At 39.2% G+C, this 15,522-nt stretch overlaps 1 protein-coding gene across 6 annotated transcripts in view; it reads left to right on the forward strand.

Annotated features, from left to right (window-relative positions):
- RARB (retinoic acid receptor beta) overlaps nt 1-15,522 on the forward strand; it is a 191,461-nt gene that overhangs the window by 109,526 nt on the left and 66,413 nt on the right. For 5 of the 6 annotated variants that reach the window (XM_059490586.1, XM_059490592.1, XM_059490600.1 and 2 more), the window contains one exon: nt 15,046-15,194. In XM_059490586.1, coding sequence (XP_059346569.1) covers nt 15,046-15,194 — 149 coding nt within the window. The remainder of the gene's footprint in view (nt 1-15,045; nt 15,195-15,522) is intronic. The other variant, XM_059490607.1, reaches the window with a different exon arrangement.

The raw sequence follows: 15,522 nt of genomic DNA on the forward strand, positions 1-15,522 counted from the left end.
AATTTTCTTATTGTTAAGATCAGGTCCTGAGCTTGGGGGTTCTTTCTTTGGTTTTAAGCCATTGTTCATACTACTGTCTTTCAACTTTTGGTCTGAGGAGGTTTTTTCTTTTTCCCCTCATCTTGCAGAGTAATCCTTAGCATTGCTGTGTTGTTAGCATAGTTCTTTTCATTCAGCTGAGGAAGAAATTTCATTAGTTGCTGGGTGAGGGTGTATGTCAAATCCTCCTTAGAGGCTAGCTGAAAGTCTTGGACTTTCTAAAGATCTTTCTGATTTCACTCCACACTTTGAACACTAAGGTGTAAAATGCAGAACAAATGGCAAATCACCTATGTGTTTCAGTGTCTTTGATCAGGGCAAGCTGCTTTTCCCAAGTCTTCGTTCCCTAGTGAACCTCTGCCTTCCTCTCTCCGTTTGGAGAGCGCATTCCAGCTGTGTTTTTCTAGTTGCACATACAGTCACATGCTATGCAGGTTCGGCATGTGAACTGCTCATCTTTCTATGCTGTGTGCCTATTGCCACATTCAGTTCTCCGACACCACACCAAGAAGGATACATTATCTCCCTGAAGTTTTGAAAAGAAGCCTTCAGCTGCCTGCAAGAAGTCAGAGCTGAGTCATATCCTCCTGTGGTTTTTTTTTTTTCCTCTTCCTTATCCGAATCCTTTCCTTTCTCTGTGTTTTGGTGAGGTCCTGCAAGACTTCTGTGGTTAAAGCAGGAGCTGTGTGTTAGGATGCACTGCATGTCTGGAGGCAGTTTGGGCAAATAGCTGTTCCCTTCTCTCTGAAATGGAGTCCATTAGGAACACTGCAATTTTTCACCTTCACCAAAATGTGAAAGCAGAGCTCAGTTACAGCGTGGTACACTGGCACTGCCCAGCAGTACTGTGTTTGGTATGCTTTTGCTAACTTGAATTTCTGCACAGAAGAAGAAAACACTCTGAGAAAAAGAGGTTAGGAAGGAATGACGCAATCAAATGAGATTAAATCAGAGTATTGGTTTCCTTGGAACACATATTTGGCTTTTTATCAACAATCTTTTCCCCATTTTTCAAATAAACACATATTTTCACATGATAACTCTATTTGAAATATTAATCCTTCCAGGGCTGCGTTACCTTTGTTTCTTCTTCAAAGTCCATAACTATGAAAAGGTTGCTGTTCCTTCGGCTGTTTCAGCTTCAAAAGAATTTCAGGGCCTGGTCTATTGGAAAGCTTGGGGGTATAATTAGTGAAAATGGAAATAGATGCAAGAGAAATTTAGTTCCTGATGTTTTAATTTAGTGTGGTACTACCATGTGTTGTTGAAGAGGATTCTTAAAGGCAAACATAATTATTTCATTATGGTCTTCAGTTTGCTTTCATTGGTCTTAATGACAAGAAGCTGTATAAGGAGTCATACATTTTAATTCGACCTTCTTATATTTACATCAGATAAATAACAAATAATTGATGAAAAACAAGTCTTCTGAATGGATGATTTCACACAGACCTCTAGTTACATTTTAATGATAAAATATTTCTCTTATTGTTTTGCATTTTAATTATGTAGCATTACTACTTTAGCAGAAATCTCAAAATACTCTTATTTCCATCCATATAATTAGACTCACAATTTATTTCTATAAATTTATAAAAATTCTGAAGAGAGAAGGTGTTTTTCTACATATATACCTGAAAATCGATTTCCATTAATTTCCTAGATTTTTTTTTTTGTGATAATCTCCAGTAAAAGCTAGTTGGAAAAGGAGTCAGAGCTTTTCCTTTGTCTTCAGTTATCTATAATGATTGATAGGCAATTGTCTATCAATTATCTATAGGAACAAGTCCTGCCATGATTAACAACCCAAAACTCCTATAGAGTTTGAGGAGCAGGAAATTGTAGGACTTGTAAGGAAAACATGGGTTTTCATTGAGTTTCACTGAAAGTTTTATTCCTTTGAAAATCCTACCAATGCATTTTTATAATGGTGTGTGTACTTCTGTCTGCATTTAAAATACCTGCTTTTAATTTCCTTTACCCCCTTTATTGGACACTAATACCAAGAGAAATTATTTTAGAGTCTTGCTATTTACAAGAGTTTTTCCTGCTTGCAAGCTCTTCAGCATTTCATTTTAGTAACAAAACATATTTCACATGATTCATTCCTCAGAGTATAACAAACACTAATTGTTGTTATTGATTTTAAATTTCACAACCATTACAAGTAACCCAGATGAGTGGCAGATAAAGAGTAATAATCCATGGAGTTCTGGAAGTGTTTCATGTTTGTCTGTAGTACTTTAAGTGATCAATAGTAACTGCCCCATTGAAACTAACTGCTATATCAAATAACAGTAAATCAAATGAATGTGCTTACAGATTATTTATTGAAAGCTCTAATTGTTCACTGGGGCCCTGCTTATCTCAGGAAACAATAGAAGCCAGTGATCAGGCAAACTGGTTTGCAAATGCCGGGGGTGCCATGAAACAGCAGGGTCTCCCTGTTCCTGGGTGGTATGAGAGCTTTCCAAAATGTGCCCCTGTCCCACTGGGATTGTCTGGTCCCAGGGTAAGGTTGTGAGAAGTGAGTTTTCTCAGACAGCATCCCTTGAGCTTACAGGCTACACTTTGTTAAAAATTACTGGGTTTATAGGTTGTCATCTTTGGATGTCAAACTTGTGTCTGGTGAGTAAAGTGTGGGAAAAGAACTGAGAAGATTTTCCAAAATTTCTGACAAGTCTGTGTAATGAAAAGCACAACAGGATCAGACCTTAGAATGGGAAGTAATGGAAAGCATATTGAACTTACTCTGTGGAAAGCTTGCCTAGTTTATATTACAGTTTGAGGCAACTCTGTGCAGCTGTGCAGTTGTCAGACTTGTGCAAATACTACGAAATTAAAAGCAGTGATTTCTAACCAGCAACCCTCCACCGCTGATTTCACTAATTCCTTAAAATGGCTGCTCTGCCTTGTCACAGTAACTCACTGAAATAGTAGTGCCATAGTTTGGAAGTTTTCTGGAGCTTCAAGTGAAATGGGTAGTCTTACAGACAGTTTCACAGCTATCTCCATTTTTAATAGCCTTGGTGTGTTGGCAATAATACTTTGCTGTGTCTTCAGAATCCTTTGGGTATTGGGAGAGGCACTAAAGCAGCCCTTCAGAAAGTTTGGGAAGATTGCATTGAATGAACTGTGACAATTGGAAAAGCATTTGTAAATATTAGCCTAATTTATCAGGAAAATAATGGCCCAAATCTCTCAAACATGGCAGGAAAAGGGGCTTTTTCCCCATAAAAAAAGGGTATCTTTTATGAAACATATGCGTACTGTAGTAGGGAGTGTTCATAATAGAGACATTTTAAAATTATTATAGCACAGTAACTAGAGATCTTCTGGATTTTAACCTCATAGGGGAAGAGTAACTTCACTTTTTCAGAATATGTTTTGCCTTGAGTTTCTTGGGACATCAGCTACTAGGACTCAATTTTGCTTTTTCAGTTCTTTGGGAACAGAGTACTTTCCTTCTGTCATATTCTATATAAAGTATGGCTGACGTTTTTCCTGTTTGCAAGGCAGGGATATTGCAGTCAGTTTTGAGTAGCTTATCTGGGAATAAAAAGAATCACTGCTGAAGTTAGGTATTGAATAAGAAAGACCAGGTGACTGGGAAATACTGTTAGCACATATGTGTTTTCCTGAAGTACAGTGTGTGCATATTTTTTCATTTCTGCGTGAGAATAGTAATGACAGAAAACATACAGGTAAAATTATGAACATTCCTCATTCCAATGGTTTAATAGGAAAATCTACTGCAGGTAGAGAATAGGAAAACAGACTATTGAGAAATGGGCCCTGCAGTCATGGATCTTGTCTCCAGGCTCTTGTGGATGTCTTATTTTATCGATCTTAGATCTTCTAGGCAGAATGAGGAAGTGTGCTCTGAGCCACAGTCAAGAGAACTGCTACCAGTTGGCTCTGGGATACCACACTCCTTCCCAGATTTCAGCTTTTGCTCAACCTGCTGTGAGAGGGGCAGAGGGATGTTTGCCATATTAACTGCACTGATGGAAAGTTATAAGTAAAAAAACCCCAAAAACCCCAAAAAACCAGATTAAAATATTTTATGAACTCAATGTCAAGGTGCTGTGAATTACAAGGAAAGGAAATTTGTTAGTGTCTTAGCTTTCATGTTACCTTCCCCACTGTGTTGCCATTTTTAGTCTGGCAGGTACTAATTCAATTCAAAAATACTGAAATTCCACTCAGGTGAGCATTACAGCTTGGTTAACTCTATATTTCATTTGCTCTCTCAAAAGATAGTGACAAAGTTCTTAAATATTCATAAGCTGGGATTGCTTACATTAGTATCAGAAATGTAGGGGTGAGCTGCTCTTAGTTCTGCACTGTCCTAGTCTGGCAGGCTGAGGGGATGAAGGAGGACAGAGTATGTCCCTGTTTTGGTCTCAGATGTTGCAAATGTACGTGTGCTGTAGGGTGTTAGAAAGGTCAAGTTTTGGTCTGACTGTCCTATTTGCAGATAAGCTCAAGTGATGAAAGCCATATTTTTCCTGTTATTGTGTCGTGCCTAAATGGAAATAATGGATTGTTTTAATTATAACCCCACAGAGCAGCAACGTGGGTGCAATTAGGCTAGTGTAAGGAATAATCTCAACACTTGGAAAGTGAGCTACATGGATGTAAAACATCCACGTGCAAGCAAGGATAGCACAGGGGCTCCCTGCAGTGAGGCTGGGGTGTGGGAGACGTGTACTGGGATATCTGCCTGGCTTGAGGAGCTACCTTTGCTCCTCCCAGTCTGCACACTGCCCTGTCCTCTTGCAGCAGGCTGATGCTGAACAGCAGCAGGAAACTCATGGCTCCATTTTGTGGCCTGAGCCTTGCCAGCTTCAGCAAATGGCCCTGGGTTGCAGGGGCACGGCTGGGGAGCTGGAAGCGTGCTCCTCCCCTCCCCACTCTGCCAGAGTGTTGGCAACCTCTGGGAAAGGGCCGAAGGGTGGCTGCCTGGGGGGTGCTGGTTCAGCAGCTTTCATCTCAGCTTCATTGTGCCATGAAACCTTACTTGATAAGGAATCATACCTCTGGGTGGCACAATGCCAGACAAAGGTCTGCAGCCTGAGAGGGCCCGAGAGTGAGATCCCGAGCAAGGAGATATAAAGGTTCACAGTTGTCCACTGCCTTGTAAAAAAGGCGAGTGCTGTGTGATGGGGCTGTCAAAGAAAAATAAGGAATTAGACATCCTTTTCAAAGGAAATCAAAACTTAGAATTAGCAAAGCAATAAAAGCCTTCTAAAGTGAAAGCTGGAAACAATACATTTTTAATAAAATGGGCAGTTACTCTAATTGCTGAACCCCTACTGTTCAATTTCTTTTAGTGCCCTTATTCATTAAATTCAGCATACTTACACTTATTATTTACAGATGTATGCGTTTTAACTTGTTTATAGAAACCATGCCTTGCAGAAAGCCGTGGATGGTATAATACTAATTTGTGTTTATTGCTGCCTATAATATGCAATTTTAAAAACAATTAAAGATAGCAGTGGAGCTCATCATTGGAGCCAACCTCCAACTGCCCATGAAAAGTAAAATATTAGCACCGTGTGCTGCCTTAAAAGGTTGTAGGCCATTTGTAGTGAGTTGATAACCTACCCATTAATGAAGAATTTACCTGTTCTAAAGGATTTTAAGCTCAGCAGTCTAGTTTCTAGGTAATGTTCTAATGTATCCCATTTAAACATATGTGATGGAGTTCATAATTGCCCTTGTAAATGGGTATAGAAAGGAGGGTATATAAATCAATTAGTGATATCCAGCAGTGTGGCTGTAATACAAATTAATTGTAATGATAAGCATTTTAACTGCTACTTACTAACTTGAAGTAGTTTTGATCACTGAATTGGCTCTTGTTGAGTCACTCTATTAATTTTAAGATTTGAAAACACTTTAAGATCAAAATGTTCTGAACTAATGGTCCTAAAATTTGAGAAATGAAATGATATGTAAAATATTACACAGCAAGTCAGTTTTATGGCATTTCCAAAGAGAGCACAATAGTTTTATTTTGTCCATGTGGTACTGAACAACTGTGTAATAGTATTACATGATTAAAGATATTAAAACACTCCTTTTCTTGCTGGAATGAAGCCACAGCAAAAAGCCATGATGAATAGTGTTATAAGATATGTTGAACATACAGAAAATAAAAAATTTATTTGGCAGACGAAGTAATACCAAAACCTAATACCAACTTGGATAGGAGGTGAGTTCTGAAGAATAAGATCATTCCTTTAGAATAATACTCTGAGTTATTCTGTTTCAGTGCTTGAAAAGACTTAAAAATAAAAATCCTCAAAACACTATAAAACATTTAATAACTATAAATGGAGACTTTATGACTTACTAAAATATCTGGATGTAGAGATTATAGCAACTATTTCATTGCCCTTGCAATTTTCCTTTCTTACTGATGATACTGGATCTGGGTTTTCTCCCATTTATGTTTGCAAGAGTCTTTTTTTGGAATTAGTGGAGTAGCAGCACCGTAAAACATAGCTGAAGAAAAGAATCAGACCCCTTTTATTTTTAAGTGTTTCTTTCCTTACAGTGGGCCTTTTCTTAAAATTTTTGATCCTGTAGGGAAAGCACTGAATTTGTTACATCACATTTGTATCAGTAGGCCACAGAAATAGGCTTATTTTTCATAAAGAATAAGAAGTCAGAGTTCTCACTTTCTCTACATTTGTGCCTCTTCTTTGCCTATGCCACTTTATTTCACATAAAGATCTGACCGTAGGAATTCACAGTTAAAGCAGCCAGGGTGTGAATTGTAGGAAAATTTCATTTCAGAGGACAATCTAACTTCACACAGATGACGGCACAATTATGTATTTTTTTTAAAGGAAGATCCTATTTTTCAGTCTTGCAATAATGCAGAATTTTCACTTGAGACTGATGTGGTTTTGCATGGTTATGGACAAGCAGAAAATCACCGACCTGAAAAAACCACAGAGCTAGCATCTTTCGGATGTTTTTCTTCAGTTTTCCATACGATTTATTTTTTTCATTTAACATGTTTTCTTTTTCATTTCGAAGGTAGGCTCCTAATACAAAGTGATGAGCTGCTGCCCTGTAAACTCTGCCTGCCAAGGCCTGCGGCCATGCTGTCTCTCCTCTTACTTTCACCCCAGCTCACTCACGGTGTCTGCCTGGCCATTTATTTAGTGAAAGACGCTCCTGTTCTCAGTTACTAGCATGTCATTAAGTCTCGCTGTCTTGAGAGTAACACAGGTAATACCAGATGCAGTTCTTGGCCCTGATATAATTAATCCTGACAAGGTTTCTGCTTTCCACGTTTGCTCAGGTGTAAATACATCTCTCTGGCTATACGGACACATAAACCCAAATGTAGAACTGCTTTGCTGACATAACTGTTAAAAAAAAAAATCAGCCTGAGAAGCAGTATAATTTTCTTTGAAAAGGTGATGTTAGTTATACATACTACCTCAGGGTTTAGTGGAGCTGGTGCTTGAGAACCAGAAATTGCAAACCTATGGAGCAGCTGCAGCCTCCTCGATGTCCTTTACTGCTAACTGTAGTAAATATGTGTGTAGAGAATGTACATGCCAAAAGTTGTGGCTCTGCTGGGAGAAGTACCAAAAGTGGTTGCAGTGACAGCTCTCCCTGTGTACCTGTGGGACACAGCAAAAAGATGCAGCCGTTTCAGACAAAGGTTTTTTTAGGGTGTTTTCCTTCAGAAATACCTGATTGTGTGTTGGTGATTTTCAGGTCATGTATAGTTAATTTTTACGACCGACCTGCTAGATTCAGACTTAACATCTGGGTGGTATGTGAGGCTTGGACAGTACAGTCAAGAGCAGAGGATTTTTGGCAGTGCACAGTTGCTGCCTTCAGGAGAGGATTCAGGATTTCTCTCAGGCAAGTCAGTTCCCTGCTAGGGCACTCCTGTATAACTGTGTGTATGATGGTAGTCTTATAGAAAGCTGATTCCCAGCTGGCTGCAGAGATCAGAAAATGAAGGCAAGGTTTCATCATCTCTCCTGAGTTCCCTACTGGCAGCAGCAGTGGCTCTTGGAGGCAGGAGGCACCCAGCCCTGTCCTGTCTCACAGTGGGCAGGTGAGTGGGGTGCACATGCAGACTTGGGGGTGCTTCAGAGCCCCTGCAATACAGGGGCCAAGCACAGACTTAACAGAGTTCCCTGCTTTGTCATGTATCCCATATGAAACCTAGGGCAAGACATGTAAGGCTGTATTTTGAGGACACTGCTTAGTGCTGTAGACAGTTAAAAAAAAAACTCGGTTACTGCTTGCATTTTTCTAGGAATTTATGATACAAGAAAATAAAGCTCTTTCACTGTCTGTGCTTCTGTTTCCTGCCTATAAAGTAAGAATAGCTCTTCCCTTATCTCACTTAGGTGTTACAAAGGTAAAAATATGAATGCTCGTGGATTATTCACTACTGGAGTGGCAGGGACCATGCATCAGATAAGCAGAAGAGAGAAGGATCTTTCACACTGCTAAATATGGCAGAACCAGAAGCAGTGTTGGTGCTGCTGTGTGGCCAGGGACAGCAGGCCTGAGGAGAGTTATTCAGGGAATCTGTGCAGGAATGTCACTCTGGAAGATGTGCTGGCAGGTGGGGCTCCTGGAGTGCCTGTTAAATGCCAGCATAAAGTCAGGAGACCAAATTGCCATGTTTAATTAATGGATTGATAAAGAGGCCAAATTGTGTCATAACAGAAAAGTATGTTTCAAAAGAATCTCTACTCTTCAATGGGCAACTGATAGAGATTATTTGGGGAAATAAAAAAATCTGTGAAGAAGTTAGCTAAGTAACAGAAATTATATTATGAAAGTAGAACAGAAAATAAACCAGAAGATAGATGCTGTTGTCATCTGACTTAGAGCAAAAAAATCTAGATAGCTCTGCTATGTTGGTAGTAGCATACTAAACTGTTTCTTGGCCCTAATCACCTGGTATGAATGCAGGTTTCAAAGGGCTATACTGTTGTATGGCCCAGATCAGTATCCACTGACTCCACTGACTTATGTTACATGACTCTGCAGGTTAACATTACAGATTTGCAATTGAAACTTGGCAATTTTGTAGATGAAAGGCATGAAGGAATATGATGCAGCTCTCTCTCTCCTAGTTCTAAACTGGGGAAGATGCAGCAAAGGAGTGTAAACATTTCTTGTCAGTTGACAAATAAAACTTGGTGTATACACAGCGAGGCATTTGTTGAATATGAAGCCTTTTTGTTTTTTCAAATCATACTTTAAATTTAGTCAGCGTTTTAGCATTGAAATGCTTCAATAGTTAAAATGAAAGCGCTCCAAGGACCTGCTTTGCAAGTAATGTCTCCACTCAAGGCTGAGGCCTTTCAGGGTTCATTCTTTCAAATATCTTTTGACTTGGCAGGATCATGATCATTACCGTTATTTGAATTGGAGTATCACTGGAAAGTCCTGCAGTGCCAGTTACTGTACAGCACATTCTGAGGCCCTGCCCAAAATAGTGCACTGTATAATGCATGAGATGCAGAAGGGTGGGGGAAGAAAATACTGTCCTGATGGTATGTCTGGCTGCAGTGGAGCAATGGCTAAATTTGTACTTGGAACTTCATTAGGGTGAGGATATCAGAGCAGAGAGTGTGCTTCACTGCTTCTTGTGCTCCGAGGCGAGGGCAGAGTTCAGCAGGACCCCTCTTCTCCTCGCAGATGCTGTGGGACAGAAGCCAGCTGTCCCTATCGCTCTGTAGCTGACAAGAGTTGGAGCAGCAAAAGTGCTTCAGCTTTAGAGAGCTCCTGCCAGCTCGGCTGCGCCTATCGGGACTTGCACCTTGTCTGAGATAGTTTTGGCAGCAGCAGCCCGTGCCCTTTGCATGGCCCCTAAAGTGCCCTGGCTCTGAGACTCCTTTTGGGTGACCTTGCATGCAGTTTTGTCCATTAGTCCAGTCCTTGCAGAGTGGGCTTCTGAGCTCTGTAACCTTTACCTCTTTCTAGTTCTGTTGTTATTGTAATCATGCTGTATCAATCCTGAGCAGCACATAGTGGAAACCTGTTAGATACTCTATTTGCTTTTAAAGTGACAGAAAAGGATCGTTTTTGATTGGGCACCCTCAAAAAGAAACAAGGTCATGGAGTTTCATCTTCTGATGAACCTCTTGACAGTACAATCCCTCTTTTCAAACTAAATGCAAGCCAGTAGACTTTAAAGGGTTTCTTTGGCTTTCTTCCATAATACCACTCTTTTTTTAAGGTCAGCCTGGCAGAGATGCATGACTCGATTAAAATTAATGCTTCAAAAATTGTAACCAAGAATTGAAATAGAATAAATATATTTAACATCATAGCTTTAAGGCAGATGTGTGCAGATACAAAGACATAAAGAAAAAAGAAAGCCTCAAATGTGGAAAACAAAGTTTCTTAGGTGCTTCTGAAAATCCTGGTAATAATATCTCAGTCTGCAGTTTTTGTAGATTTTAATCCAGGTATGTTGTGTTCACTTGTAATAAAAAGCATTCCTTTTCGAACTTTGATGCATACCCAGGTGTATAAGGAAAGATTTTTAACTGTGGCAGTTTGCTCTGTGTTGATTAACATTTACACATGGCTTCCCCTGAGCCTTTTCCTCGGTCCTCCTGCCCTCAGCCCACTCCACCTCCGTGCGTCCACCCCCGGGGGAAAAACAAGATCCAGCACAGCAAGTGCCAGTCCTGAAGCAGTAGCACAACTTCTTCGCTTTGTGCTTTTATTCTTTGCAAGGGAGAAAATGGGAGTCTTCCCACAAGGGGAGACTTTGTTTTCCTCTTTCTGTTGTCTGTGATCCCCACCTGTTGTATATATGGTAAAAATATCTGGGAGTTATAACCCAGCAACAGTACGCAGCTAGAGTCATGTGTGACCGGGTCAAACACACACTCGCTGGAGGGTCATGGCCAGGTTACTAAGTCAAGGCTGGCAAGTCTCCACGATAATGTTTTCTTTCTCTCTCACTCTTTTTTTTTTTTTTTCTCCCCTTGTCTGTCTTCCAAACAAGAGTTTAAAAAAACCCAAACCCTCATAACAATGCAAACTATTTAGGCATGACAAATTCAAAGAAGTTTTTTATTAAAAAAAAAAAATGGAGGGAGGGGGCAAAGGCAATGATATTTTGGATTTAATTTTATAGTATAGTTTTATGTGGCACATGAAAGAGAGAAATTTGTATTGAAACAATTGAGACCCACTTTCCCAGTTCCTGGCTCTTTCCTGGAAGATGATTAAAAGCAGACTTTTTTTCCAGACGAGACATAAAAATTAAATGATCTACAGTATATAGTTATTTTTTCAAATGTTTGGAGGCTTATAAATAACTTCTACAATGAAATGCACACATACAAGCAGCAGAGAATCTGGTTCTAATTACTTGTACTTTAGTTGAACTTTGGCGTTTCCTTTGACTTTCTGCCTAATGTATGTGAGCTGAGTGCCTTGCACTCCTGCAGTGAATTCACAAAAAAAAAAAAAAAAGAAAAGAAAAGGCAAAAAATCCAGACTCTTGTTGGTGCCAACAAAAATGAGGGTTAACAGAATGTTTTGACCAAATGCAACACTTTGCTATTCACCCTAATTAGCTGAAATTACGGCTTCCCACCAGGGACCCTGAGCTCAGTATTCAAAATTCCCTTGAGGCTATCCAGGAAATGCCATTTGCTTTACAACTTCTTATTCTTTTAAAACTCAACTGTCCAAAGTGTGCATTAACATGCAAGCTTAATAATCTGAGCTTCTAGGACAACATTAAGCATTTTGCAGGGCCTGCCTGCTTCATGTTGGTCTCAAAATAAAATACCTTCTCCATCTGTCAACACGGTTTAGCTGGCAGTAAATTAGCTCTCAGAGAGCACGCTGTGCTTTTAAAGATCTTATCTGCTACTTTATCTAACCTTTAGAAAAATTTCAGACATTTTAGGAATTGTGAAGTGACCGATTGTTTGAGAGTCCCTGTGTGCTTAAGCTGCATTCAGGTGTTGGGTGACAGCACCGAGGCTCTGTTGTCTCAGGTGAGTAGGGATCCTGAAGTGTCACATCCCATAGGACAAGAAAGCAGGGCAAGGAAACAAGTTGCATTTTTTTAATTCTTTTTTCTTCCCCCTTGAATTCTTCCTAAAGTTGTAGGACTCCTGTAAAAATGCTTCTTCTGGAAAAGTCAACTATCCAACCCCCATCCTTTCTTTTTTCCTTTTTGCTTGTGTAGACATGCATAGAAGAAAGCAGCTTCTGCTGTCATGCATCCATTAGCTGTCAACATGTTGCAAAAATAACACTTTATACCTGCTGAGCATGGGTTGCTACAGATGCCTGCACAGGACTTCTGCCCAGGCACTGCATACTTTTTTCACATAAAGAATTACAAAAGCTAAATCCAAGGAAGAACAGTAAGTCAGAAACTGGAATAAGAGTCAAGCGTGGCTTGAACTGAGGTTCAAGCTTCTCCAGAAAACTGCACACCTCGCCTGTGGTCAAAAGTGAATGTGCCCAAACTGGGTTTTATTATACAAAAACACCATCAGGACACACCCCTCTCAAAAAAAAAAAAAAAAAAAAAGAAAAAAACCACACAAAAAAAAAAAAAAAAAAAAAAATCCAAAGAAAACCCACAAGAAACCCCCCAAAAACACAAAAAAACCAAAACAAACCCCAAACCTACCAACCAAAAAAAACTCAACTAAAAAACCAAACTCTCTAGACAGTTGTTCAGCTAATGCAAGTATTATTTTTAGTGGCACATGTATTTGTGGGTGTTTTAGGGAGGATCTTCTGATTTCTATTGGCTCCTTCCTTGTTATATACCTTTTCATATTGTCCTGAAAAATATTCTCTCGCAGTACCTTCAATGCTTTACTTGCTGACTGTGTTGTGTATTTATGAACTGAGTTGGTTGCATAATCTCTTCTGGATATCACAAGTTCCTGGTTTTTTCTACACTGCCTGACAGACCTCTCTGGTGTACAATACTGTTTGTGGTTGGAACACTACTATTGGATGGTGGTGCTTGTTTAGGATGAATTGATGAATAAACAGAAGTGTATCAGTATTATTCCTGAAAGGCTGCTTTCCCCAGACTGAAATCACAGAAGGATTGCAGGAGAGCCGTTGTTTTATTGAATGACACAACCTTGTTTTCCCATGGGGAGCCTAAAAACTGCCTTTTAGGTGGATCAGGAGAGTTGAATGAGCTAATACAAAACACATTGTCTGCTGGTATTGGAGTTTTAAAGCTAAAATTTTATCATTCCATAGACTCATTGGAAGCCACCATAATTCATGTACGAGCATGAAATAAGGCTAGGAAGGTTTGAGGCTTCTCAAGGGCATTTGATGAATCTAACTTTAATTTAGAAGTACTAATAGATTATTGATTCAAGCAGGGTGGCTGTGCAGAGATCAATAACAGAGCACTCTCTATCTCTCTTAAATACCAAAAATTACTGTTAAAAAGAAATGATCATTCTCATATAAGTTTTCATTAAGAAAAAGCTTCATTAAAGTTTTCTTGGTGCAGTAGGAACACATAGATGCTTGCCAAGTTCAGTTTATTTAATACTGAAAAAGATGACTATAGTTCTGGACATTGTCTTAATGTCACAATTTATGGAGCCATGTTATTTGACTTATTTTAGTTTTCTGTTTTATCACAGCCTCCTTATCGTTAGATATATAAATAAATTGCAAAGGTATTTCCTTGCTTAGATCAGAGCCTTTAATACTTAACTCTAGCATTTATTTTCTTCTCAAGAAGTGTTTGTCCTTGAAGTTGATACTAGCTTAACCCAAGGTAAAAAAGCAGAAAGGGTCCCTTCTCTCACGAGTAATCAGAGGTTGCCTCATGTGCTGTGATGCCCTCTGTGAATTCGGCAACACACGGGTTGACAGTGAATCATGAGTTTAATACAAATGTATCATCGTTGTAATCTGAAAAATATCATGTACAGTAAATCTTGTCTAAAATTTTTCCATTGAGTAATATTCTTTAGGGCCTGCTGTTAGTACTCTGGAGATTTAGCTCTGCTGATAGTGCCTAATATTTCTGGCTAGATCTGAGTTCACAGATCCTGTCATTCCAGCATATCTGTTGAAAAGTTAGAGGGATTTATCTGAGAAGCAGCAGACGGCTAGGTGAAACATGAAAATGTATTGCACACCCACAATAAACGTGAGGAATGATGACAGCATCTCACAGAAAACTAATGCAGATGTTTTGGAAAGATGTAGTTCACATGTCTTATCTTGCATCGTAGAGCTTTCATGTCCTTCCCCTGAAAAGGGTTACTGGCTTTTCAACAGGCTCAAAACAAATGACCATCCAGAAATATTAAGGCAATAAAGGGATGTGGGGGTCATTATATATAAGTAGCTTCTTCTCAGCGAGGTTTCCTGATATACAGGTCCTAAGGTAGGTAAGGAAGTGTTGCAGAGTTGTGGATTTTTTACAGATTAAAAAAAAAGTTTGTTGTGTTAGTTTTACAGATTAAAAAAAAAGGACAACTTGTTTAGGTAATTTCCCTACAGGTCTCTCTCTCTCTTCACAGTATTTACATATATCCTGATACGTGCTGCTATCCTGCTAGGTCAGAATTGCATACTGACCTAGAAAAAGGCAAGATATTAAAAAACTCTCCCAAGATTAAGTACCAATCACAGTTTCCCTTTAAAGGCTGATATCCAACCTGCACACGTGGACACTATACAATTCAATAGGCTAAAACCAGAGGATGAGCTCTTTTTGGGAGCCTGGTAAGATTCATGCCCTACATCTAAATTATTGGGTACTTTAAAATACAGTTTTGAGGCTGTAGGATATAGTCCTGCCATTATTTGCCTTGCTTAGCTCCCTTTAAATTTTACTAGGAAAGACAAATTAATGTTAATTGTGGAAAAAAAGGTATGAGCCAGTTTGATACTTGCAATATGGTTATATATATTAATTTATTCAAAATTATTATGAATTATTCAATTTATTTTTTTTTTCTTTTGTAGCAGTTGAAACTCAGAGCACCAGTTCTGAGGAACTTGTTCCGAGCCCTCCTTCACCACTTCCACCCCCTCGTGTTTACAAGCCCTGTTTTGTTTGTCAAGACAAGTCATCTGGATATCACTATGGTGTCAGTGCTTGTGAGGGATGTAAGGTGAGTGCCATCATCTCTCTTTCCTTTTATAGGGCTGCATTTCCTCTTAGGAGAACGCTAAAGCAACCCAGTTTGGTATGACTTGATGGTCTTCAAAGACAGATGTAACTTTCTTGCATGAAATAATTCTGATTCATGACTAAAGACAAGTAAATTACCATCATTCTTGGAATTAATTCCCTTCGTAACTTCTGCCAAATATGTCTTTAAGGGACTTCCTTAACTATTGACTCGCATGAGAATGTGGTCATAGATTTAGACACGATCAAAGGATAAATGGAAAATATTTTGAGACTCTTCATTGTACATCTGTAGGTCAGATATTCCC

The sequence above is a fragment of the Ammospiza nelsoni genome, chromosome 1 (assembly GCF_027579445.1).
Source record: "Ammospiza nelsoni isolate bAmmNel1 chromosome 1, bAmmNel1.pri, whole genome shotgun sequence".
Taxonomy (NCBI): Eukaryota; Metazoa; Chordata; class Aves; order Passeriformes; family Passerellidae; genus Ammospiza; species Ammospiza nelsoni.